Genomic DNA, 26,582 nt, shown 5'->3' with positions numbered 1-26,582 from the left:
ACGCCCGATTCGTGGCGACCATTGCTGAGATCAACTCTCGCAGAAACGAGAATATGATACCGTTACGAGAAGGACTGGTACATTTCTGCGTAGCACGTAGATAACAGTACCGTTATTTAATTAATACCCGTATGCCCGGCACATCGTTTCCACCGACATAATTTCTTTCTCCGTCAGCCGGCTCAGCATAAATAAATCTCGTACTTCTAGCTTCATTAAATGACGATGCTAATGATTACAATAACGCACATATTGTATCATAATTCGACTGCGGATCTTTATGCAAAATAAAAATTGTCTGCATCGATTGCCAGAAATAATTGAGAAATCATATATTGACATCATCAATTTTTAATCCGCAGTCTAATCATGATATAATACGTTTATACAAACAAAATATAAAATAAATATATCATAAATTATCACTGGTATCCATAGTCAAATCTCTTCAAGCACATATAGCTTCTTAGGGACCATAACAGATGCTCACATAAACGATGTCGTGTCTTTTCCGAAACTCTTTGGCACCCTTAGCATCAATGATTCCACAATATTGCCGACTGCCCTATTCTATAGTCTATTTGTTTAGAGGTTCTGGGCCTCGAAGGATCAAAGGAAACATGTCGGATCAGGGTAGGTAGCCAAGTCCAGCCTCCATGCTGATGGAGCTCCTGATGCTGGAAGCGTTGCTAGCTCTTCTGCTAATCCGATTCGAGTCAGCGCCAAAGATGGCCGCGATCTCAGCGCTTTTCTTGATCGAGAGTGCTTCGTGATGTGCTCCCGATCTGCTGGAACAATGCGAGAGACACTTCTTGTCCCTATCGGCACCTCCAACGTAGACCAAACGACCTTGAGTGTCTCTTGCACTGACAACCAGGACCTTCTCGCTGTCAGAGGACTGCTGAGAGTTCCTGCCGGGGTTGAACAGGTCGTAGTCCAGGGCCAGGTTGTTCGAACTGCTGTAGCTTGACGACGACTGCTTCTGGAATCGCAAAAATGAAAGAGCGAAGGTTGAAGTCATCGTTTGTCGATCTAAAAGCCCATCGTCCAGGTCTGAGAACTTTGTGTTTACCTTGAGTACATCCAAACCTTGGGTGGGCGTCCGATTTCTGCTTGATCTCGACGTCCTGGCCCTCTCCGGGCTTCCGCCTCTGCTCAAAGTGCCCTCAGACGGCACGATGCCTCTTTGTTTCAGCTGTACGAGGATCGTTGGCTGCGCAGGTTGCCTGGGGCAGTAGCATTTGTTGCTCTCCGAGCAACTGTCAGTGTCGCAGGAGCAAACCACAGCATTGGCGACGACCCGTGGTTGAGCAGGTACTCTCCTGGATAGGGAACAGTAGCACTTGTCTGCGGAAACGCAGGTGCAGGACTCGGAGTCGTAGCTGCACTCGCTGCAGCTCACGTAGCCGCTGCTGCTTCTGTTTGCTGTCGCGCCTACGTTGCGAATGAGTCGTCTACCTGTGACATCAAGGTGCATCGTAGTCCTCCTCAGAATGGGGAAGAGGTTGCTATCTTTCTTGTTCAAATGGACACTGAGTCCCTCAAAAATATTCTCTCAAGGATCTTAATGAAATTTTGCTAGTTTACTGATCCTAAACAGTGTACATCAGCTTTCCCTCTCAAGGTAGCAATTGCTTCATGTACTCACAGGTGTCGCTGTCTTCGGAGGTAGTGTGGCAGCCGCCAGGTTTGCTCAACTTCCACGAGGACCTCCTGTTGACCAGCTTATTAGCCAGTACCCTGTTCCTGTGATTATTCCTGACGTCGCAAGAGGAGCTGCTGCCAAAACTATCGTTCAATCTCCTCGCAGGGAAGATGACAGACGTGAACTCCGTTGGGCCGCCTTTCAACCTAGACACGGACCTCTTGATTGCCCTGCCTAGCAAACAGGTCCTCCTGCTGGACCTTCTTCGTTGCGGCCTTCGACGTCTTCTCATGATGCTAGCCGATCGTTGATACAGTTCATCCTGCGTCAATGTTGCCGCCAGCTTCAACAGGAACTCTTTGTACAGAGGCTTCAGGTCGTTGAAGGACATTCCTTCTGGATCTGAAACGAGAGAAAAGTTAAGATAACGCCAATTGGGTTAAAATTCAAGACTAGAACTCGAAGAAAGAAGTTACCAATAATGGCTGCCAGGATGTCGTCCACGCTGGTCAAGCCCTCCTGGTTCCTGAACTCGTCGAACAGTTCCGTGAATCCCAGAGGCGTTCCACCTTTGATACTATTAGGTCTCCTCGCAGTGCCCGGCTTCAGGAAGCTTCCTCTTCGAGGCAGCTCGACCCTGGTCATCAAATCGCCTCTATCCATATCTATATCGCTCTGAGACCTTTTCAGACGACCCTCCTGCACCACCATCATCGCATCTTCAGACCGGCCAACTGGAGGCTCGCTGCCAGCTCTGCTCCTCTTCCTAACTCTAGGCTGACTGTACTCGGGGACGTTCAGGTTCGTGGAGGAATCGCACAAGTGCTTCTTCAGGGGCTTGTCCATAGTAACCACTCTGCTCAACCGTCTCCCTGACGAGGTCTTCTCTGGGTCTCTGGACCGTCTACGTTCTACAGACACCGAATCCACTACTTTCTTCTGAATCAGCTGATAAGTGTCGCTCCTAGAGGATCTCCCGAGATACACGTCCTCCTGCACACTTCTGATCCTGTCCCTATCAAGTCTACTGTTCCTGCCACTGTAAATGTCCTCCTGAGCGATACTGTAGATCTTGTCCGCGTCCTTGAAGTGCTCCTCGTAGATCCTCTCTTTGCTACCTCGCTTGCTGTGGCGCTCGTAGATCGAGTTCTCCTCGTCCTTGCAGCCTGGCTTATCAATCCTATCGTAGTACAGGTTCTCAGATCTGCAAGCGTACACCTGTTGTCGTCTCATACTTTCCATCGGGTGGCTCACATCGTAGGAACCCTTTTCAGGTTCTTTGCTCTTCTTCTTTCCCTCCTCATCCTCCTTCAAAGGACTCTGGTGTCCTGAACCAGCAGGTTTCTCCATCTTCCCTCTCACTGGCAGTTTCTCGTACCTGTTCGTCACTCTCTCATACAAACCAGCAACTCCCACGTCATACAACTTCCCGGAATCAACGGGCTGATCTGCTTTAGACTGTTCCAAAATGTTAGCTTCACCGATCACATACTTGTTCTTCGAATTCTGTCGTTCTTCCTCGTTAACAGGCTTCGGATCGAAGCTCTTCCTCACGGAGTTGAAAATCCGATCTGTAGCATCCGATTTTTCACTAGGACTAGGCATCTTTCCTCTAGCTTCCAATATGTCCTCCGCCTTGATTTCCGAGTTCTTCTTCTTCCTCCTAGGCGCCTTCATTTCAGCTGGCTTGCTGCTCTCGTCCTCTGTCACCGAACTACATACCGAGGTCTTCTTCTTAGTTCTCGGAGGCCTCACAGGATGCGGAGGCACTAGCTCAGCGTGCAGGATACTCGTCCTGGCACTCACTCTGCTACCTGGACTAGGCTCTCGAACGCTAGAAGCCACCGATGCTAAACTGATGCAACCGACGCCGTTCGCGTGTCTTGGACGACGACGATTCGTGTCCAGGTCGGCTAGAAGAGCTCGGTACAGCGTTGCTGCGGCTGCGATTGCGTCCTCTTCAGTCTCGCAGGCGAACGCGTGGCATTCTAGCACCCTCGTTGCACCTGGACGACGCATCACCACTGCGAACACCGGCGGGTAGCAGTCAGTCGACGCCATTAAACCTCGCATTGTCCTGCAAAGGGGTCGTTCGTTACAAAGAATTTCTGAATTGTGAGATCGAATAAATTTTCATTTATAAAAAAAATACACGTTTCCAAATTTAATTATTCGCCTGCCCCTTCAGATTTATGTCTTACATCAATTACAGAAAGAGACTCTTTAAGACTTCTTACTTCAGACGTTAAAACGACATCTCGAAAAAGACGCCTTTTTAGAACGTAATACTTTTAGACGTAAAATGGACGTATCTTTAGACTGCAGATCTTTATGCAATATTATAAAAATCGTTTGCGTTCATTGCCGGATGTACGAACCAATTGTAAGAGATGTATCGACACTGTTGAAACTCTTATAACTGGACTGCGGATCTTTATGTATTTATGAAGAAATTAGTCGAGTCAAATATAAGACAGTACAGGATTGGACAAAAAGAATATCGTAATGTTGTCTCTAATATAAAAAAAATCATTAAGGGATGAAATCAATTATTATTTTAGTCCTGTTTCCCACAATTAATGTAGAACATTTTTATTTTGCATAAAGATCCGCAGTCTACTTGTAATCTTTTTATTGTTAGCAACGATCCCAGCCATTTTTGCCACGAGTGCATAAGATCCACAGTGAGTCTTACGTCCTCCATTGAACGAAACGAGGAGGCCAATTAAAATCGTAGCGAGTCCAACCGGTTCCATACACGACCGTAAATGATTCACCGCGAGGAAAGCATCGATTTCTCGAAGGTACACGCGTCGACAACAGCGTGTCTCAGCTTCGTGCGTGGTCGTTGATTAATTCCGATGACCGGCGGCCGATTAATTTCAGCAAGCTTTCGATCGCGACAACTCGCCTGTAGAGATCCGCGTGCTTGTCCTCGCCAGCCTGGCCCTGATCCTGATCGCCGACCAACGGTAGGAAAGCGTGAAGCAGGTCACCAGAAGATGCCCTTTTCGAGCGAAGTCTCAATGCACTCCATACTGCGATCCTACGGAATGGATTGTTCCTCTCGCAGCCGTCCGTTGTGCGGAAGCTCAGTCCACGTCTAGAAACCTCAAGTTCCGCTCTCGTCGAGTACTCCACCCGCTCCAGGAGTTGGCGCAATGGCTCCTGGAGGCCACGAACGCTCGCCACGCGGCCCCCCACTGGAGCTGCTCCCAAGTATTTCACCTGGAAACCATGATTTTTCCAAATTTTTTTGAATTGCTCCAACAGTTTCTTAATAATTATAATATTGTACATTTGTGTTTTTATGTTTCGTCTGATTTTGTCTTCAGCCTCTTGATATTGTAATTTAGCCACAGCTCTAGTGATCAGAAATTCTCGGAAGTACCCAGAGTTGGGCAGCAATTAATTACATGAATAAGTATTTAATTACATCTTCAATTACATGTGCAAAAGTGGACTATAATTACAATAAGAAAACGGTTAAATGGTCCAAAACATAAAAATTAGTGGTTTAAAAGAACAATTACACTGGAGTAATTGTTAGACTCAATTACAATTACTGTAATCGTGTTCAGTAATTGCAATTACTCCTTTCACAATTACTGTAATTGTAATTGTGGTCTGCAATTACAATTACTGGTTGAGTCAAAGTAATTGCAATTACCAATTACAATTACATGTAATTGTAATTTTATTTCTGCAATTTCAAATAACAGTAATTGGTAAGTAATTCTTATTGTAATTGAAATTACATTTTGTCCAACTCTGAAAGTACCCAAGCAATTAAATACTCAATTGTTTATTCATGATTTTGACCTGCTTCTAACATAAAGAAATTTTTAGGAACTTTTATAAAGGCTTCTAAAATTGTTTCGAAGGAAAGTTTATTAATGGTTTCATTGTATCCCAGCTACGTTGCTGCATCCTACGATTAATGTATCCGTTTCGCGGCAATGTTCAACGAATAAAGAGGAATAGGAGGAGTTGGAGAACCTGTTCCGCGAGCTATGGCAGCTACTGAGAGCCGCGGAACTATCAGAAATGCTTGACGCCTCGCTTTAACTTCCTCCGAGTTGTTTCCGTGCGTTTTTCATGTCCCCGATGCATCGGACAGATAACGCGCGCATTCGAGCCGACATTTCTCGGTTCCGCGACAACACTCGGCCTCCATTTCCTTTCGCGGTCGAGTCCGCTTGCGATTCACTTTGCGCTAAATGCTGAGAATTCTCATTTTATGAACTAATTTTATTTAGAAAAACTGAAATCGATAATAATCGGTTTCTTCTGTTTGGAAGTATGTATTGTTGGTTGAAAATGGCTCGCTTGGAAAATGTAGGAATGAGAATAAAAGGAAAACATTTTAAAAGAGTTCAAGAAAATTCCACGGAGCCGTGTGAACGAATTTTGAGCGAACAAGTGGCGTGAACCAATTTCAGAAAATCGTTTTGTGGTCTGCAGGCGGATCTGACCGAGGAGCAGGCGATTGAACTCGGCTTTGCTCGAGAGGCATCATCGATGGCGCAACAAAACGATGCGGAAGAAGAGGATCGGCCATAAAACCGGGGCAATAAAAAAAATCCGCGTGCCGATGCGGCAACGAAGGGGAATTTTTCAGTGCTCCAAATAGGCTCGGTAGCCCGTCACGCTCTGTGAATCGTGAACGGAACGAAAGTGACGATTAAGAATGCCAGAACGACGCCGCACCCGAGGAAAGTCCGTGGAGCCTCTGTTATCTATCGTTTTCCCTTGGGAACGTGGCTTATCATTTCCACTTCCTGAACAATCTAAAAGAAAAACCGTGTGTCGACGAGAAAATTACATTCCGCGAAGTTATCGCATCCGCTCTCACAATTTCATAATTAAGATTGCACTTCGGGACTGTCGTTATAAATAAATGAAATATTCTAATAAATGTGTGTTAAGCTTAAAAGACGATCTCACGAGTCCCAGGATTATTTTGGTCCCGTTACCTATCCTCGCGAGAGAGAGACTCCGAACGCGGTCATCTTCTTTTCGAGCAATCAGTTCACGACTAATTATACACCGATCTAAATTTTATTTCCGACCGGGACAGCCTCGATTCCTCGCTGCTTTTTCTTGTTATACATTCCAGTGATACGTCGGTAATCCAGGTTGCATAAATTTTGCGTTATCGCGACGTTCAGCAGCGGGTGAATGCTATTTCGGTCGGGAGACTTCAACGCCTGTGAAGAGTATCAACGAACGAAAATCGCGTCCTTGGAGACTTCAATGTTTAGAAAGTAGGATGTTTTTATACGAGAACAGTTTCAAGACTCTTTAGATTTAAAATTGATTTCTGAAGACTTCGAACACCACGGTAGAACGTTCTTCCGTCCCGAAGTCACATTTCTAGAGTTATTTTCTAGTGTTCTCTGTTGCGTTAGTCGTGTGCTCGCTCTTTCTCGAAGGATTAGCTCGAAGATATCGCTTCAGCAGCGGCTGAACTATGCGATCGGTGCGTGATCGGCGGCGATTCGACCGGCGAAGTAGGTGAATCCCTCGTTAAGAGACGCGAACCCGTCTCGAGAGTGGAACGAATGGGTTCCCGCGAGATTTTCTGAGGAAAGCCGGGACTCGCGATCGAATTAACATAAGTGAAAATCACCATTTTTCTTCTGATCTTATCTAATTGCAGTGAAATCTTTGTGATTCCTCGGCTTCCAGCTGCTTCAGACAATGCCGAGCAGTCTGGCTACCAGTAGCACCTGTTAATCTTTCGTCAGATATTAAAAATGCAGGACCAATTATCTTTCATCTCTTTCACATAGAATATTTTTCTAGGAATCCTATCTTCAACCCTTCCCGACATTAAAAATTATTAAAAACTATTGCTATTCCTGATCGCTCACGTTATTGGGAGATTTTGGTTTTTTACAGTTGGTAATATGTATAGAACATAATAATGACTCGAGATATAGAAACGAACATGTGACGATATAATTTTTCTTTCTTATTTTGTATGTGTTTATTATCCATTCATGAATAAATAAGTATATAAAAAGGTATAAAAGTGTTGCTCCTAATTACTCGCCAACAAAAACTTTGTCCAGCCACCCCCGATAACTTTTTATATCGTTAAACTATGTCTTCAATCAATTGTAAATATTTTGTGTACGGTTTTTCGGATCAAGGTCGCGATATTTAAGGAGCCACCGCGTCGGTAGTGGGGAGTAAAAAAGTAGTCTAGCCTCGGCGGCGGATCGGTGTCGTTGCCTCGAGAACCGGCTGTTCACTGACACACAAACGCACAGGAAAAAAAAAATAAAGAAGAAAGTAATTTGAGTATTTACCGGCAAAATGGCGGCCGCGCATTCCCCGGGTGTTCCGCTTTCGGCTTCCACAGACGCGAACATCGCCTCGATCCGCGCCTGCACCGCGCTGTTCACCCTCCTCTGTTCATCCGCGCCGGCCTCGTCCAAGTTGTGAGAGTTCATGGTGGACACTGCCCCATACCAGCCGCCCATGCTGGACCCGTAAATCGACCTGAAACGGTACACCTTGTTTGGTATTACGGTTAACGGACTCCGATGACCCAAAACTTATCTATACTCGATCCTGTTCGACCTCGATCCTTGCCAATTTATTTCACGAAAACCATTAGCCTCGAGTAGGCGGTGTACTTAGCGTACGTGTTCTTCCTTGTTGGAACCAGTACTGGGAATTTTTATTGAAGATTTGTACAGTCTGAAGGAGACAGGCTCTTCTAGAGCTGGTTGCGAATTGTCCCGTTGAACGTCGACATTTGTCAATTTATTTCACGAAAACCGTAAGCGTCGCTTACAGAACTATTTACGTGCATGTTCTTGCATGTTTGAAGCAATAGTAAAAATTTTTTCAGATAGCTGTATCAAAAATTAAAAATTCTAGAGCTACCAGAAGAGACAAGTGGTCTCTTCACACCACGTTTACCGAATATTAAGAATTCTGGGGCTTCCAAAAAAGACAACTGCCCCCTCTACATCAAATTTACTAAAGATTTAGAATTCTAGGGCTTCCAAAGGTTTCCTGCACAGACTGAAAACGAATTACAATGAAAATGGCACTACCTAGAGTCCTCGAAGAGGGCGTCGATGCGAGCCTTGCTCCTGAGAGAGCATTCCGAGGCAGGACCAGCCAACCGGAAGCCATCTTCATATCGAGGCACCCCGATGCAGGACATCTTGATACAATTTCTTTCCTCACTCGATCCAAGGGTCCAAACGAAAACCTCTCGAGCTCCCTAGAGCCTCTTCGGACGTCCACCCGTTACACGACGTCATTCGATCTGAAAGAAACCGAACGAACATGGTCATCGACACCGAATTGCGCGATGAGGATGTCTTACATTATTTTTGAAAACTATTGCCTGCGACGTAACGTGTTGTACACTGTATAAAACAGGAGCGACGCGGTTGATAGATTACTATAGCGATCGCGAGGATTACGACGGATTATGCTCGCCGAAAGTTTCGCCTGAACTGCGCCAGCCGTGGAAAAAACTGCTCGGCGGAGCGCGCGAGCGCAACAAAAAGCTTGCTTTGGTAGAAGCCGATGGTAAAAATGACCGAGGATCGGGGGAAACGGGGTACGCAGGATCTCACCTCGTTTCCACGGACCCTGCTCCCCAGCGGCCGTTAAATTTATGCGAGACCGCGCCGGCAACGTCGGACGCAGCTAATTAAAACTGTAATTGCAGACGAGATCCTCCGCGGAGGTGTTTCCATTGACCGAAGTGCAATCCGACGCGTTTTGTACCAAGTAAAAGTGACCGAACTCGGGAATGGCCAGAAAATGGACCTTCTACAGGTGCACCGGGTGCTTTGGCAATTAGACAATTTAACTTTAATAAATTAATTTATTATCAATTTGTAATTATACGGTAGAAGGTACTTCTGTTTCGTGCAATGTGACTAGTGTCAATAATAGCTCATCGTTCAAAATAACAATTTCCGATGGAGTTCGAGTCGGATTTGTAGAATTTGGTGAACGTTCCCAACGTACCGGGTGTTCGTATCAGTTGTGTTCTCGATCGCAGACGGTTCGCAAGCTAGAAATCGCAGACACGCGGTACCTGATACTCGCTCGTGCAGAATTATCGCGTGCATACCATCGACCGCCGCTCGATTTTCACCGGCGCGGTGCGTGTTCCTTAAACGAGCCTTGCACTCCATTACTCGGGGTTTACGGCGAAAAATGTTTTCGCGGCAAACGGCGTGAACGGCCGGCCGTTTTTCGTTTCTGGCCACCGTGAAACCTTCGATTTCTCTGCGTTCAAAATGCAACATCGCGGTTTCCTCGACTAAAACGAGTAAAAAAAAAACTGGAACGAATAAAAACATTGTTGTAGATTCGACTGGAAAATAGACGTTCCTCGGTCGTTTTTGCCGCGTAGAAAATACACGAAGGCCTTCCGTGTTCCCGTATGTTCACACGAAAATTAGTTTCCGTGGACTAATTTACAAGAACCGGGAACATACTTCTGTTAATGGTTTTACACCAGATCCGACGGTTTACCGAGTACGGAACATTGTAACGTTATTGCTTAACACGACCATTTGATCGTGTTAATGGATCTTCTAGAAAGGACCGTCGCTCGGCACCAGTGTAATTTTCATTTCTAATCAACGCTCGAATTCCTGACTTAAGCGGCGCTCTTTTACAGTTACCCGGGGGGCCCGATCGGCCGCGTTTTCGGATAGCCGGACAACCAACATGGCGGACACCGGCTGTCGAGATCATAATCACCGGCGGGAACAACTCCCTTGACTTTATTTCACTCGTACAAGCGCCCAGAAAAATGTAAAATCTGTTAACCATCGATTAAAACGAAGTTTCGAATCCTGTCTTGAGAATCGTTTAAGAAGGTCGTTTTAATGACATTCTGGGGGAGGAGTCCATGGAGTTTTATAGGCTCAAGACGCAGACGCAAAGAAAAATGCAAAAATCATCTCGAGAGAAAGTCGAGTGCAATATATGTATGTTGTCCAGACGAGTACACGTTTGTAAATTATGATATTGGGTTACTTGGCCAGCGAACCCACATGATCGAGGAGTACATAAAACGCTCGGCGATCCCGTGTAAACGGGCCTCGCCTCGCGTGTTCCGTTCCACGGGGCGGCTCGTGACGAAACTGATTATAATTATCGAAAAGTGGACGAGTATGAGCCGTGCTAATTACCGCAACGGGAGTCGCAGCGATTCTCGGGAAACCCGCACCGAAATTACGCGCTTTTGGCGGTGACCTCGTTCCCGGACGCGACCATTTGTCTTCCGAACCTGTTCTCGGACGAACCTCGATTCCAAATTTAAAATCGGGAAAAAACACGCATTTAGCAATGCACTCTGTGGACCAATATTCAATTACACAAAAATAAGTATAAGTAAATCAATATAGAAATAAATGGAGCGATGAATCCGGCGGACCAATTTTTTTATCATGATGGTTGTATACTAATAAACAGCCATTTCGATCGAAAAAGAAAATATGGGAATCGAGACGAGAACGATTGAAGCAATAAATTTCTTCAGAATAATTTTTAGGTCACAATGGTTGGACTCTTATGAAGAAATAATGGTTGCAGATAAATCAACATATTCTATCTGGTATTTTCTTCGTTCCGCGAAAGTGTAACAAAGGGAATTAACAGAAAATTAAATGAACGAGGCCCGTTCTCCGTCAACGAACTCGTTATTGAACGAGAAGATCGGATCGCGTAGTGTCACGTGTTCCACCGAGGTTAGCGTGGATCGTTCAACTTACAATTACCAAGTTCACGGCTCGTTTGCCGTTTGCCATCGACTTTGATGGGCGAACGGGCGGACGGAAGCCGTGAAAAAAGAAACACCGTGTTGGATCGCTGGGGAAAATCGTGTCGAACCGAGGCTTTCCCGCTGGTACACGCTCGAGACTATTAGAGGATCCGATTTTCCAATCTGAACGATCTAATCTTGTCTGCTGAGCACACGGTGCTCAACTTGTTACGAGCTGGACGTTAAAAACTCATTAATCTTTCAACTCCGCCGAAGAAATCGAGCTCCACTCGTACTTTAGCAAATAGAGGATCGTTTGAATTATTTCAACAGATCGTGGATGCATTTCTGAAGTTTTTCCAGATAGCACACTACGTCTTACAGACGTCGTTCTCTCGTCATTTTTACGTCTTTATGTCTTACGTCTCTAAAAGACGCCCTTTACACGTCCATAAAGGCGTCTCTTTTGAGACGTCGTTTTTACTGGCAGAAATGACACGTATAAAAGAGGATTTTTTCCGGACTGAGGAACTTCGACTTTTTTAGAGATGTTATGACGGGGACAAGTTTGCTGTGCAATGATCAAAGTACTGGTTCTTAAGTTTCCTATTTCTTGGAATGATACTGAAAATATTTTGTCAAAATATCATTTACGATAAACACATAGATGATTACACCCTAGTAACACAAAATATTGTAGATACATCCATTCATGTAGTATTAAATAGAGATCCAAACTGTTTTTAACATTCAAATATAAATACAATATTTATTTTACATTATATGTAACAATTTTTTTTTTAGATAAGCAGGGACTATTTATTTCATGTTACGAGAAAAATATTCTTTTCTAAATGTAAAATATTTTATGTTTATCTCTCTCTCTCTCATGGAAAAATATTTGTTCCAGAATATGTTGGAAGACACATACTACCTTTCATATTACGAGTAAAATATTAGTTTCAAATATAAAATAAATCTTTATTTAATATTGGAAGTAAAATGTTTACTTTTAATTTACTTTGAATTCGCGTGTGTCACTTCATCGACATACATTTATATGATAAGAACACTAATTAATTAATATAATTAATATAATGTATTTAATTAATGTAATTAATTGAAATGAGCAATTGTAAATTCTAAAAAAATATATATAAAAAATCTAAGGGCCTACGAATGTAACGCTGTTCGAACCATTTATCCTTCTCTTATATGTTTTCGTAAATGCATTAATAACGGAGTTATGGCTTAAAACAATTGCGTGAAACACCCTGTGTATTATAACAACACATGTTTCTCACAATAAAATGTTTTTGTTTATTTAGCAAATATATTGTATGTGTGTTTCTATGCTCACGTACGATTGAAGTACTTAAGAAAATATGTATATCTCTTAGTCGTCAATATATACTATATAATAAAAAAAGTAGTTTGATTATTGCCTAAAAAATATTTCAACAGAAGTTTATCTCTTCTAATAATTACATGATTTGATATGATATGAGCCTAAAAGAATAAAAAGTAATGAATGTAACAATATACAATAGTTCGCATGGTTCAGCCGTCTTTCAGGCGAATTTTTAGACATCTGTAAAAGGCATGTTTAAGACGACAAAAAGTGCTTTGAGAGACGTCTTGAACTCGCACAGTTTTGTAACAAAAACGTGTTTCAGATGTCTTTGTGGTGTCTCTGTGCTATCTGGGTTAGGGGATGGGAGATCATTAGGCATCTACCCTGTAGAGGACAGAGCTTTCTCAGAGCTTTCTCTATGCAAAATAAAAATGTTTTGCATTGATTGTGCAAAGGTGGACTAACATAAAAATTGATTTCATCCCCTAACGGCTTGGTTACACTGAAAGTAACATCACGATATTTTAAAACTTTTTCAATCTTTTACTCTTTTATATTTCATCCAACCAATTTCTTCATAAATGCGTAAAGATCCGCAGTCTGCTTATCACAAAAAGATATTTAAAAATCTCCCGATCTCGAGAATACGAACCAGCTCTCCCGTTTCCAGTGAAAATCTCAGCTCCCCTCGTTGCAGACTTCAACTATTGTCCTGTCGCACCGCTAGGACCACCGTCAATCTTGATGACACTTCCACAAGGTCCCACAAGGTTCCAGAAGCACTTAATCTCGCGCAGAACGATCGCAAATGAAGAACACTCGCACATCACAACTCCGGCCGGGTCCCATGGCGGGACCATCGATCCCTGGATCCCTCAATCAGCCGTCAACCAGCTCTCCCAGCCTTCATCCACGGAAACTGAATCATCGTGATTCGATTCGAGATGGATCACAGGTTGGATATACAGACGTACGAGAGAAACGCCGCGAGAAAACGTTGCCCGTTGATGGTCGACCTTGGCCGCGAGTCGATCCGGATGACCGTCGACGTGAAACTGCCGGGGATGTTCCGCAGGAGAGACTCGGGTTCCTCTAGCCAGTCAGTCGGCTCCTCAACGGTGGAACGATGAGGAGAAGGAGGAGGCGGAGGAGGAGGAGGAGGTGGATGAGGATCGAGACAGCCTCTCCTCGGGCTCTCGTTGGCTGGCTCCCGAAAGGGCAAACGGGCTCCAGATTGGTTCAAAATGCAGTTTGAATTGGCCAAATTGTGCAATAATATTCATTGTTCTGTGAAAAAAATTCGAGGCAATTTGTTTTTGGTTCATATAATAAATCAGATCATTGTAGGTACGCTCTGATTGTAAACGTTTATGGCACTGTAATAAATATATTAGAAGAATTTAAGCATTCCTTTTGCGGGTAATATTGACCTTTCCAGAGGACAATTGTGTTTGATGAAGGGAATCTCCTAGATGGCTTCAGGTAGTGAGTACGTGCTGTAATTGTAAACTTTTATGGCACTGTAATAAATATAAAAGACGAATTTAAGCATTCCTTTTGCGGGTAATATTGACCTTTCCAGAGGACTGTCGTGTTTGAAGAGGGAAATCTTCCAGATGTCTACAGGTAGTGTCACCTGAGCAGATGATTAATTGCTTCCGATTCTGGAAGCATGGCGCTTCAGCTACCTGACACCGCCATTAGCATCTGGCAGAGTTGGGCACAAATTTTACTTAACCCCTTGCCCTACGATTTATTTTACTGTTTCAGTGTTTAGAACTTTTTTTATATTTCGTAATTTCCGAAAAAATGTTCTCCAATAGCTATACATTAACGAAACCAAAATAGAATTTCATCTAGATTTAAGGGGAATTAATAACATACATAAATACTTATTAAACTCCGTTCTGAATCTTCATCACGAGTCTGACACGATATTGTAAAGGCAAAGGGTTGAATTAAAATTTTTGCCCAAATCTGGCATCTGGGCTTGAAACTGTTCTAATATCGGCTCATGTTCTTAGAACAGTCACGACAATTTGTTACTGTCATTATTTATGAAGTCAATTTCCATTTATGTTCTGCATGAAAAATTATTCTTAATTTTAAACAGCCATTTTCCGAATCGTTCCGAGCTCCGATTAGTCAGTCGTTCCAAGCTACGTTGCTTCACACATTTAATTAAAAAACACACAAAACCCATAAATAATTATGGTCAGCAGTAACGAGCCACTCTTGCCGAACATAAACTTCGAACAGCGTCCGTGCGGCAACAATTGCGGCGCGATAATTAATATAGGTCAACGTTGTTCGAGTACACGCAGTTATTTTAATGGTCATTTACAAGGATTTCCGTTCGGGCGAACGTATCCACGGACAACAATGACGATTTACGCGTATCCTCTGCGCTTTGGTAACTCGAAGAAATCCAACAAGAAAGTGGGTCGAAAGCTACTTACCGGTTACGTGTACTCGCTAATTGCTCCTCCAAAAGCGGGCTGGAGCTGTCAAGAAATTAAAACATCTGGCGCTTCGTTGCACTCCAGACGACGTTCATTTGCGTCTGGAAGACGCCATCGGTGATGAAACGAACGCATCGAATGAATTTTCATCTGCCGTAAATGTTAACACTAAACCTACCAACACCGATCAAAACGACCGGTTCCAGGATTTTTATTTTACAATTAGAAAAGTAATAAAACTGATTTCATAAGAAACGATTGTACACATATCTTTAGTAGCGCACGTATTACAATAGGAACCGCACAAAGTCTGAATAAAATCGGCCTTGTCATTTTTATAACGGAACATGTACCAGTTACTTTTGAGGCTCGGTTCAGTAAAAATGAGTAGACTCGATTCTCTGCGGAGAAACAAGTCTCCGGCAATTTTTGTTGCGAAGAAATCTGATTCATAGTCCTGGACGCTCACGGTAGGCCATCTAGTGGCTCCCGGGATCCACTATTAGCTGCAGTTAATTTTTCCCTCTGGTTTATAGTTGCAAAAATTAGCAGACCTAATTTTCCATGGAAAAATACCACGAGCAATTTTTCTCACCGAGGAATCTGCGATTGCTCAACGTCTTAACGTCCTGGAAGCTCGTCCAGGCCACCTGGTGGATCCTGCCGGCCATCATTTGTTACAGTTATCGGCGCGTCGGGTGACCAACATTTTTACGTTGCCCGGGAAAGGACGCCCGGGGTCAAGGAAGCGAGGGGAGCAGTTGTAGCAGAGGAGGGAGAAGATGAAGAGCCGCAGACCGGGCCCCTGGGCCCCCTGGTTTCCGTCGCTGGTCCTCCGGCGGCGTGGTAACGCCGTAACCGATAACGGTACAGCGCTTCGACGACGCTCACCAATGTGAGAGTACTGTTATTCCAACGATGCAGCTCTCTTCTCTCCTTCGACCCCCTCCAGCGCTCTTCTTCTTCGTCCTTCTGCGCCACTATCAAGGTGGCCACGCTGACGTACGCCGTCGCTGGTCACTCTTACGTTCGACGGGGCCGCGGGTTGCTCGCTAAGGACGAGCCAGGGCACTTATCGAGTGGACTAACACATTCCGTTTAAAGTTTGACCTTCAGACCCTTTGAGCAATCTTCGGAGACATTTTTATGGTGTACTGGTACAATTTCTGGGATATATTTATAGAAGGGGACCCAGCTGCGCGATGACCTTGGCCTTGAAATATGTTGTTAAGATTCTGAACAGAGGTGGGCATTATTTGGCGAAAAATATATTTGAAATACTATTTAATATTTTAGATTTTATTTTGCTTAAAGAAAATAGTATTTTATTTGAACAATCTGAACCCCGAAATAAAATATTTCTATTTTAATAATCTGAAACACAAGGTAAAATATATCTATTTTAATAATCTGAAACACAAAATAGAATATTTTATTTGTTGCGTCGTTATACCTAATACTATCAGAAATCGCATTACTTATTTAATATTTTTTATTTTAGCAATAATTTAAAGAAGAAATGGTACTTAATATAAGAAACTATATCATTTGCCACATTTTCGTTTTATTTTTTTGTTTGACTGCTACTATTCGCATACAACAAGATGCAGCGTTTCAAATTGGAATCTGTTAGGGTGCTCCTTCGAGGACACAGAATCAGTCCAGCAAAGCTAAAAGGTCTGTCAACTGGGGCAGAGGACGGAATAGCTGTGTTGTATTTTAAAAATAATGTTTTCATGTATTTGTAATTTGCAATACTTTCAATTCGTGTATCACTATCGCTCAAATATTGAAATAATTCTAATTCTGCAATGTTTGTATGACTGATATCATTATTTCCTCTTTCCATAAAGGAAAAAAGTTATCTACTTCTTTGTTTTGCGAAAGTAGAGTTGTAGTTGAGATTGTGACTCTGAATCTGGATTTGCAATCTGTTTCAAATCATTCAATACGGTTTCTTTGATAAAAGTACATTTTTCTTCATTTAAGTCTTTCGGAATCCATCGTAATTTCCACTTTGGATGGCTAACAGTAGCAATTATATAAAATTAATTAAAATATTTTATTTTAAAAACTTACTGCATCAAACAAAATAGTTCATTTTCAAAAATTACTGCATCAAATAAGATATTTTATTTTCAAAGTTGTACAGATACTGTAAAAGAAATGGGATTATATTTACTATTTACTATTTAGAATACTATTTTCCCCACACACAGCTCTGATTTTGAACAACTTTTCTCTGTACATGTACCCATCGCCCAGTCTTAGTTTTCAAGATATTCGCAAGAAACTTTAAATAAATTACGAGTGCACTTTATTCTGCAAGCTTAATACAGAATAGTCAGATATAAAATATTAATCTATTGAGTTAACGGTTGTTTTTTTATTGTTTTTACGTCGCATCTCAACTGCTATGGTTATTAGCGACTGGACCTACAGTTTTTATTAAGGTCGGACCGAACCACCTTGGGCACTAAAGTTTTTAAATGGCACATGTAATATTTCCAGAGGAGAGATTGGATAGATAATAAACTGCGCACTATACGTAACGTTACGAATTTATACATTTACCACAAAAAATGAGTAGTCATTTAAAATGTAGTCAAAACGTTAGAAAAATTTAAAGAAAGAAAAGAAAAGAAATTCGATGGGTTTGGGGATCGACCAGGGTAAACGTTGGGTGGCCATTGCTGGGGGCTGAAGGAGCTCAACCGGATAGAGGACTAACTAAGGTACCGGATAGCCGAAAACAGGTTTAAACATCGGTTCTAGCATCATAGAACAAGTTTCTGTAATGTTCTATCAGTTACTAATGGTTTGTAAAAGGCAATTAACACGGGACCAGGATCCGCTGTAGCTATTTATGTACCGAATGTGTCGGGTTAGACTTTGAACACGAATCCAACATGGCGAACGCAACGGCGACCTTAAAAATCGAGGTTACTGTTAACCCGTCTAGGAAACCAATAACGGACACTACACACTGCACCTTGAACTTCAATAATCGTCGAATATTACAACCTACAGGTGTACCCGTCACGGTTACGATGCTGTAATGACCACCTGCGAGAAGGGATCAGAGTTCACGGGGATTTAAGCGGGCTCGAGTCGGAACTATCAACGGGAGAACCGCCCGCGGGTCTCGACAGATTGCACGTCTCAATTCTACAGACGGAAAACCCATACTTTTCCACGTTTTTGTCGTGTTTACAGTGAAAGTAATCGCTAGGCATGATAAACGCGGTTCCGGCTTTCTATCGGGAACATTGAGAAATGCTCGCAACCAACCCCTCCACCTGGAATCTCATTTACAACAACGAATGGAATTCTTGTTTACCGGTATTCTGCCGTTGATCTCGCAGCTAAGGTGTGGGCGACGAGCGCTCATTACCCTTGGGAGCGCTCTGGGTGGCCACTGGGGGCAGCCAACGTCAAAGATGTCGGAAAAGTCGCCTTGGCCTCGTGGCTCTCATCCCCCAAAAATCTGATTGCACAAAAATCATTGAACTCCTAACAAACCGCAAGAGGCCTCCTTCTTCATCACATTCACGAGCCGCGATTAAGGATGTTCTGGAGGTACAATGGGAGACAAAAATACAAGAAATTCGAAATCCATCAATATACCGGCAATGAAAGCAATTCACGAGTATACTTTGCATTAAACTTTTGCGAATGCTGTACCCTCTGTAGCTATATTCAGTGGTCTACGCTTGTCGCGTTTCCGTGCTAGTGAGAGACAACACGATAAATTTGACGTTTTGTAACCGTTTATAATTTTTTTGTTCTGTAAATGTTTAGTGAATCCTAATAAATTTTGAACATAATTAATTACATAATTTTTACTACGTATGAAAAAAAAACTGGAGTTTCTAGTTGCGTTTTATCAAGGTTTAAATAGGGTTTGAAGTGGAATCTTATGAATTCGCCATAAGAAGACGTGTTAAAATATGCAAACTTTAAGTTGCTATAATTCTGAAACGGTGCAGTGAATCGAACCCAAACTTTGGTAATTGCATTAATTTAGTAAGAATTATATCTTGTCAAATTTTCAAAAATTTTGTTGCGTTTTTATATACCTCCAGAACATCCTTTTAAACAGTCGCGTGCAGCTCCGCGATATTAATGTGCAGTTATTTTATGTATAGTAAATTCTCGGTTGCATCAGCGACAGCTGGCGGACCGGTCGATGCGGAAATGACCGTCGCCGATGATTCCTTAGCGCGTCACGTCGCTTTCCCAGCTGTCGCCTAGCCTCTGCACCTCTTTTTTTTCAAAAATCCTCCAGCATTCCCGTGCCACCGATTCGAAGTTCTTGCTCGACTTTCTTCGAGTTTCCTCGACTTCTTGTTTCGAGCAAACTGCGTCCCTTCAATTTTCTCTGGATCATTAAATCGGGAGGGACCGATTTTGCTCGTTTCATTTTGCCGAGCGTTGAACGTCCGCGTACGAGCGACGACGTTTTCACATAATCATCCTCCAATTATTCCTGTCCGAGCAGAACAAGTGGAGCGAACTATATAATCGGCGTTGAAAGACGAGCGAACCGATCGAACCGTTTTTACGGCATTGCGATCATGAAATTACGACATCGACCGCGATCGACGTTGCAAGAAAGCTATCATACACTGGCCTGGTCTCTTAACGATTATGACATTTGCGAACCTATAACACACGGGACAGAGAAACGATATATTCCTCTGTTCTCATTCCAGTCTGTATAATTATTCATGAAAATCTGTGTTTTGCATAAAAATTCTGCTGGGTCGTCGGCCGCCATGTTGATTGCGCAACGCCCATCGATTCAGAGTCGCGTTCTCGGAGTTCTTCGTCGTTTAAAGTGCGGCAAGCCATTCATTACCGACAATTATTACGGATAATTGTCGGACATTGCATGTGCAGATTTCGAACGGAAGCTGCCCGAACAGTTTCGACAGACGAGCTCCAGAAACTCGCCGCAGGAGGCCTCGTCGCCGCTGGACCAGTTCCCCGAAATCGCGATCCATTATCGTGTGAAAAAAGGGGAACGACCATGTGTGTCTTGTACTTATAAGCACATTGATCCACTTACGCCGTAGCCGGTTAGGTATCCAGCCCATCCCCTGAACACATTCTTGTTCCATTTTCCTCTTTGTTCGTCGGCGTTTCCTTTCTGGCTGTGCTCCTTTTCGTACGGGGCCGCAATTACCGCGTGTGATGCAATTACACAGTCTGCTTCGTACGAAAAGAAACGTCCGATTGTCATCTACCAAGAGCCAACGGTTAATCCCCCGGCAAATTTATTCGGATGCTCGGTTTCGTTCGGCTGAACCGACATTTTCTATCGTTCGCTGGAAAATCGCTCGCGATGAAATTCAAATCGGAATTCCATCGATTCCCGTTAATTTACTGTTCTCGCGGGCATTTTATATATCTCGCGTATCACTCGTTTATAAATAGACAGCGGTTTTTATGAATTTATGACGTGAATGAGTAGGGGTAACTAAAAATAGTAAAAATTTTATGAATAAGATAGTAGAATTTTTATGAAAATTGGGAAAATCTTGAAATGACGAAAAATTTTCGAATTGTTTTATTTAGGAAATGGAGCCGGGGACTGTTTCGAGAAATTATGAACGGTATAGTGAATGTTAGTGTCTCAAATGTGATTGCAGAGTACAACAGTGGCGCAACCTGTGATCCACCGGTCCCATAATCGCGGGACACCGTTAGAAGCTTCGTTTCGTCGATAATTACACAGGTTAGCGCAGACGTTTGGGGAGAAAATTCGTCTACGTTGAGGACCGCATCAATTCATCGTTAACCTTATTTCTGCGCGAATGCCGACGTGTATGTGTGCATGTAACTGTAAACTGTCGTGTTACGTTCTAACTGTAATTCTGGCTTTTGACGATCTCGTAGTAAAATCACAAACAGGATCGAGTCATTTTTAGCGGCATCGATGAATGGCTCTGTCACACGAATTTCTGGTTTATAAATTTAGGGAATTTATATTTGGAGGATTAAAGTTTGGAGGCTTTAAATTTGGAGGACTAAAATTTGGGGGCTTTAAATTTGGAGGACTAAAATTTGGAGGAGTAAAATTTGGGAGATTTAAATTTTGGGGATTTTAGTTTGGAGAACTAAAATTGAGGCATTTCATTTAAATTTAGAGAATTAATTTTGGATTTAAATTGGGAAAATTAAAGTTTGAGGACAAAAATTTGGAGGATTAAAATTTGGGGGAGTAAAATTTGGAGGATTTAAATTTGTAGGAATTAAAATTTGAGAGATTTAAATTTGAAGGACTAAAATTTGGAGGATAAAAATTTGAGGGATTTAAATTAGTAGGGACTAAAATTTGGGGGAGTAAAATTTGGGAGATTTAAATTTGGAGGACTACAATTTGAGGGATTTAAATTTGTAGGATTAAAATTTGGGGGAATAAAATTTGGAGGATTTAAATTTGGGGGATTTAAATTTGGAGGATAAAAATTTAATGGGTTTAAATTAGTAGGGACTAAAATTTGGGAGATTTAAATTTCGGGGATTTTGGTTTGGAGGACTAAAATTGAGGCATTTCAAATTAAAGTTTGAAGACTAAAATTTGGCGGATTTAAAGTTTGAGGACTAAAATTTGGGGGATTTAAATTTGGAGGACTAAGATTTGGAGGATAAAAATTTGAGGGATTTAAATTTGCAGGGACTAAAATTTGGGGGAGTAAAATGTGGGAGATCCAAATTTCGGAAAATAGAACCTACTACAATTTTATCTGGCCTCCTCCACTTCGGCGAATTGTACACGGAAACCATACCTCGCTGAATTCCACATTCCTCTAGGTGCTTGTCTCCGACGCAAAAAATAGTTGTTCTCTCTGATCTCTCTTCTTCCTCCATCATCCTTCTCCCACTTCCTCCATTCCCCTGATGTTCTTTCGCACACATTCACACATAATAAGGAAGTACTAGTAAACATAATAAAACTTCGCTCGGAGTTCCATGTAAAAATAGATAGGAAATTACCTGTGTATCAATTCTGAAAAATATATAGAGGTATGTTCCCATCCAGTCAACCTCGAAAGTAACCGACACCGATATGCAAATCAATTTTGTTCTCCCACTGTATTGAATTATGGTGCTTCGTCTTACAGAGGTGTGCGCGATCGTCCTTCTCAGGTGTCGGTAACGTGATTTGTCGAGTGATATTACAGGCACGACTGTTAGATACCTCGAGATATGTTCGATAAACGACCTGAGCCCGACATTCAAAAAGTTATGTGCATCTTTCCATCGCGATCAGGCTGTTCGATAACAATTATTCTACTCACGCCATTGTTATCCTACATTTCCTAGCATATAATTGCTCTTCCGCTAGGATTTTTATCACACGATCGCTGGCATGGCTTCGGCTTGAAGTCAGGGTCGCGTTGCACAACAGTTGAAGACTGTATTTTAGCCAAAAAACACAAAAAGACATTAAGGATGTTCTGGAGGTACAATGGGAGATAAAAGTACAAGAAATTCGAAATCCATCAATATAGTGGCAATGAAAGCTATTCACGAGTACATTTTTGTTTTTGAGTGTATTTTTCTCTTGAGTTTCTAGTTGTGTTTTTTCAAGGTTTAAATAGGGTTTGAAGTGGAATTTTATGAATTCTCCATAAGAAGTGCAGTGAATCGAACCCAAACTTTGATAATTGCATTAATTTAGTAAGAATTATATCTTGTTAAATTTTCAAAAATTTTGTTGCGTTTTTATATACCTCCAGAACATCCTTAATAGCCACGCCCCTTTAAAAAAATCTTTTGGTGTTCTTTGTCTCCTTTATTTTTATTTTGTCCGTTGCGGAGCTTCTTATTTTATTGATCTACGTATTTGATATGATTACGCGCGATTAGACTGCGGATTTTATATATTTATAACAAAAGTGGGCACGTACAGTTTAAAGCAGTGAACATGTTAAAAATATCTAACTAAGAACATCAATGTATGTATTAGTTTCAGGAATACAATTCTATTCGGCTCCTGTGTCCTGCAATCGATACGAACATTTTTTATTTTGCATAAAGATCCGCAGTCTAATTATGATATTAATAAATAGCCTGCGAATTTTATGCTTTCACAACAACAATGAATAAGTGAAGTTCATTTTAACTTACCAAAATGATTGAGGAAAGAAATAAGTACTCCATTCTGTTAATCTGTTAGTTAAATTAAAAACAGGTAATTGGTACTTGTTGGATTTGTCTGGTAAATTCTTGATCTGTTTTGGCCCGAGCAAAATATTTAAATGTTTCGCTGACATGCCAGAATTCGAGCGAGGTGAACGAGACGCCGGGATCTATGAATAATTCGCGCCCGCTTAATTACGCGTATTTGTAAATTATAATCTAGTAACGGTACCGCTCGTGCTGCCACATTTTAGTACTGTTATGCTGGTTACTCCCACGCGTCGTGCACGCTGCACCCGCTGCGGCGCGACGCGCTGCGTTCTACGGAATTCAGCGACTTTTCGCCGAAGGAATTATGTACATTATGAAAACTGCATGCGGAGACCGACAGCGTAATTCGCTGGGAATAAAATAATAGTGGGAAACTCGCAGCAAAAATAATAAGAAATGGGAAGTACAATTTACTTAATGCGCGGGCTCCGATTGGGCACGCGTTTACGCAACAGGAGGATATTCATTACGGAGCACGCGGAATCCCGAATGACGCTATAATTCGACGATAACGATTCGTGAAATGTTGCCGGCAACGTTACGTAATTATAGTATCGTTTCCCCCGGCTGCCATAACGCACGTCGCCTCGCAACGAAACCGCAGTCCATTTATTTGCACCGTGCCTTTCTGCTACGGAGAAACCGTAAAACTCGGGGAACAGGTGACTCGGAAAGTCGTAAACTTTTTACTGTCAGATAAAATAAGACCGACAGATTAATATTTGTTGCAAATATTGGCCTCGTAGTTTAACGGGCGAATTTTCGTTTTCGATTTAAGCGAACGTATTGGCGGCTTGACAAAACCTACCTTCCAATTCTTTAGTAAAATTTAATTTTGATCCGAGGAAGAATTTGTTCACTTGTTTCCGAGATCTTTGAATATGAGTAATTTTGTAAATGGGAACAATGATATTGATGCTTCTCCGCCGTCGATTATTTCAGTTTTCGATTTAGGCGAACGTATTGGCGGCTTTTTACGAATCCTACCTTCCAATTTTTTAGTAAAATTTAATTTTGATCCGAGAAAGAATCTGTTCACATGTTTTCAAGATCTTTGAATATGAGTAATTTTGTAAATGGGAACAAAGATATCGATGCTTCTCCACGTTTCTCCGTTGTCGATCGAATCCAAGTGCATAGATCTTTCAGATCGATAATCCCGAGTGGTCGATCGAGTAGCAGCGAAGCTAGTCACGTAACTGACAGACGCCGAGGGAAAAACCTGAACAATTCACGGTGGAATGCGTCAGCACCGAAGTACATAGTTCCAAGATGTAGCAGGATACACGAACGCATCCTGCATGGTCCTCGAAGGCCAATGATTACGTGTACCGGTGATCTTTCATTTTTTTCATTTCGTGTCATCGCTCGAATTAACGTGGATCGTCATCCAATCATTCTTACCAGTGTAAATAAAAAGCTACTTTTTCTCTCGACGTCTTTCCAACGCTTCGAGGACTTCGTTGTCCTTCGAGATGGCTGTTATGTTCGTTCTCTTATCCAATAAGACGGAATTAAGCGTCGGAAGGTTACACAGGCTTTGTAAAAATCAGTATAAGCGAAGGATGAACAGCTAATATGCAGCTTCGATGATTGCACAAGTATGAAATGAGATGATACTAAGATAAAATCGTTTTCAAGGAACGCGGCGCGTTGCGACTTTCATGATGGCCTTCGTTTCGTTCCTGGCGTTCATCCTTTTACCCAATAAAACAAGATCAAGAATATAGCCGAAGGATAAATACTTTTTCCGAGCTAGATACAATAAAATAAAAATGAAATTGTTTGGAGGCAGTAGAGCGATCTATAGCATCTAGATTTTTGAGAAACCGCAGAGGAATGTGTCGAGTTGACAGTAACGACAGGGTAGAACGGCTCGGTGATCGCTGGCAACCGAGGTAATTGGTTCGATCGGCTCGGATCGATGTTCCGCGTTGGGGAAAAAGAAGAAAAGCCGCTGTCGCGGTAGACCAAACGCAGGATAATCAAACGTTGAAATGTGCATCGGCTCGATGCGCTCGGCTCGGCACAAGGTTAACCGCGCGAGGCGCGCGTTTAAGGAGCCGATGTCATCGTGTGGACGCGGATCGCGAGGACGCAACCCCGTGGATCATGCGAACGAGGACGCTCGTTAGCCGTGACATTACTTTCGGCGAGGATTCATTTCGATTCGAGGAAGAGCACTCATTAAGAGGGGCGTAATTACCGGAAGAAATCACCAGCAGGCAATTAACGCGCGGCGTCGGGTCGTTCCGTTTGATCGATGGGCCGCGATCGTGGTGACGATCCTCCGACAAAGAGGCTAAAGATAAAAAGCTTCGTTTTTGTGAAACAATCAGCAAATATTCGAGAAAATGTCATAAAAATATTTGTCTGTATTATTTTCAGCGAGCAACGCTACTGTTGCTGTAAAATATCGAGAATGGGCGTGGCCTCGCTGCCCCCGATTTCGCCGGAGCTGCACCCGTGCTCCAAGGGGCAAGCGACGCTCCTGCCTCGTGAAAATCGGGGGGAAAAATGGCTTCTAACCTGCGAGTATCGGCAACGGATTCGTTCTGAAGATTTCGAAGGGAAGGAGGAACGTCGGGCAGGAAAATCGCGTTCCACTTACTCTGGCAATCAAGGCGATTTGCATTCCATGGACGTCCGGCGGGCCCGGCCGCGAATCCGGCGTCTATCGTCGGCTGTGGTTAACCCTGAAAATTATACGCGAGAACGTGGAATGTGGTCGACGACGGAGGCTCGCGTGCACTCGTCCGGCGTGCATAATGCACCGTGCAGGAAACGCTTGATTTCGAGCCGCGCGCGGTGAACGCTGTCGATCCTTATCGCTGCGATCCACCGACCCCTTACCGATCATTATCCCCGATCGGCGAGCTCGATCATTTTAAACGGCCGATACCAGAAAAAAACACGGTACCAGGAAAACGTGAAACGATCGGGCCCCTGGAACGCGTCGACGTCTGCAATATCGCGAAACACATCGAGTTGCAATTTCGGCCCCTGGACAAGTCGAGGCGAACCCGTGAACGTTTTTATTCAGCGGGGTTCATGTATTTCGTTAATAATTATTTTGATTCGGTTGTCCCAACAATTTCTTTTCAAGGAAGTAAATGGCGTGGCTGAATACTGTTGGAACAACCTAATCGTGTACTTGTGTAG

The 26,582-nt window shown here is 42.7% G+C and overlaps 1 protein-coding gene across 2 annotated transcripts; it reads right to left on the bottom strand.

The window, feature by feature from the left end:
- Positions 1–113: 113 nt before the first annotated feature.
- On the bottom strand, positions 114–26,490 carry LOC143216033 (uncharacterized). 2 transcript variants are annotated; one of them, XM_076438768.1, is made up of 8 exons: positions 13,409–26,490; positions 8,719–8,936; positions 7,963–8,155; positions 4,557–4,873; positions 2,122–3,722; positions 1,649–2,047; positions 1,073–1,458; positions 114–982 (listed from the first exon to the last, which is right to left on the bottom strand). In XM_076438768.1, the coding sequence occupies exons 2-8, from the start codon at positions 8,829–8,831 to the stop codon at positions 629–631; spliced, it is 3,363 nt and encodes a 1,120-aa protein (XP_076294883.1). In that variant the 5' UTR covers positions 8,832–8,936; positions 13,409–26,490; the 3' UTR covers positions 114–628. The 2 variants fall into 2 exon arrangements, with proteins under 2 accessions (XP_076294883.1, XP_076294884.1); XM_076438769.1 differs by lacking the exon at positions 13,409–26,490 and adding an exon at positions 8,997–12,130.
- Positions 26,491–26,582: the final 92 nt, after the last annotated feature.

The sequence above is a fragment of the Lasioglossum baleicum genome, chromosome 14 (assembly GCF_051020765.1).
Source record: "Lasioglossum baleicum chromosome 14, iyLasBale1, whole genome shotgun sequence".
Taxonomy (NCBI): Eukaryota; Metazoa; Arthropoda; class Insecta; order Hymenoptera; family Halictidae; genus Lasioglossum; species Lasioglossum baleicum.
This window is presented reverse-complemented; position numbering and strand designations above follow the sequence as displayed.

Excerpts from the sequence above, each read along its gene's own strand:
- LOC143216033 (XM_076438768.1), bottom strand. The coding sequence starts at position 8,831 with ATGTCCTGCATCGGGGTGCCTCGATATGAAGATGGCTTCCGGTTGGCT. Across the intron at positions 4,874-7,962 it reads GCGCGGCCGCCATTTTGCCG|GTGAAATACTTGGGAGCAGC; the intron begins GTAAATACTCAA and ends CATGGTTTCCAG. Across the intron at positions 983-1,072 it reads AAGGTTTGGATGTACTCAAG|AAGCAGTCGTCGTCAAGCTA; the intron begins GTAAACACAAAG and ends TTGCGATTCCAG.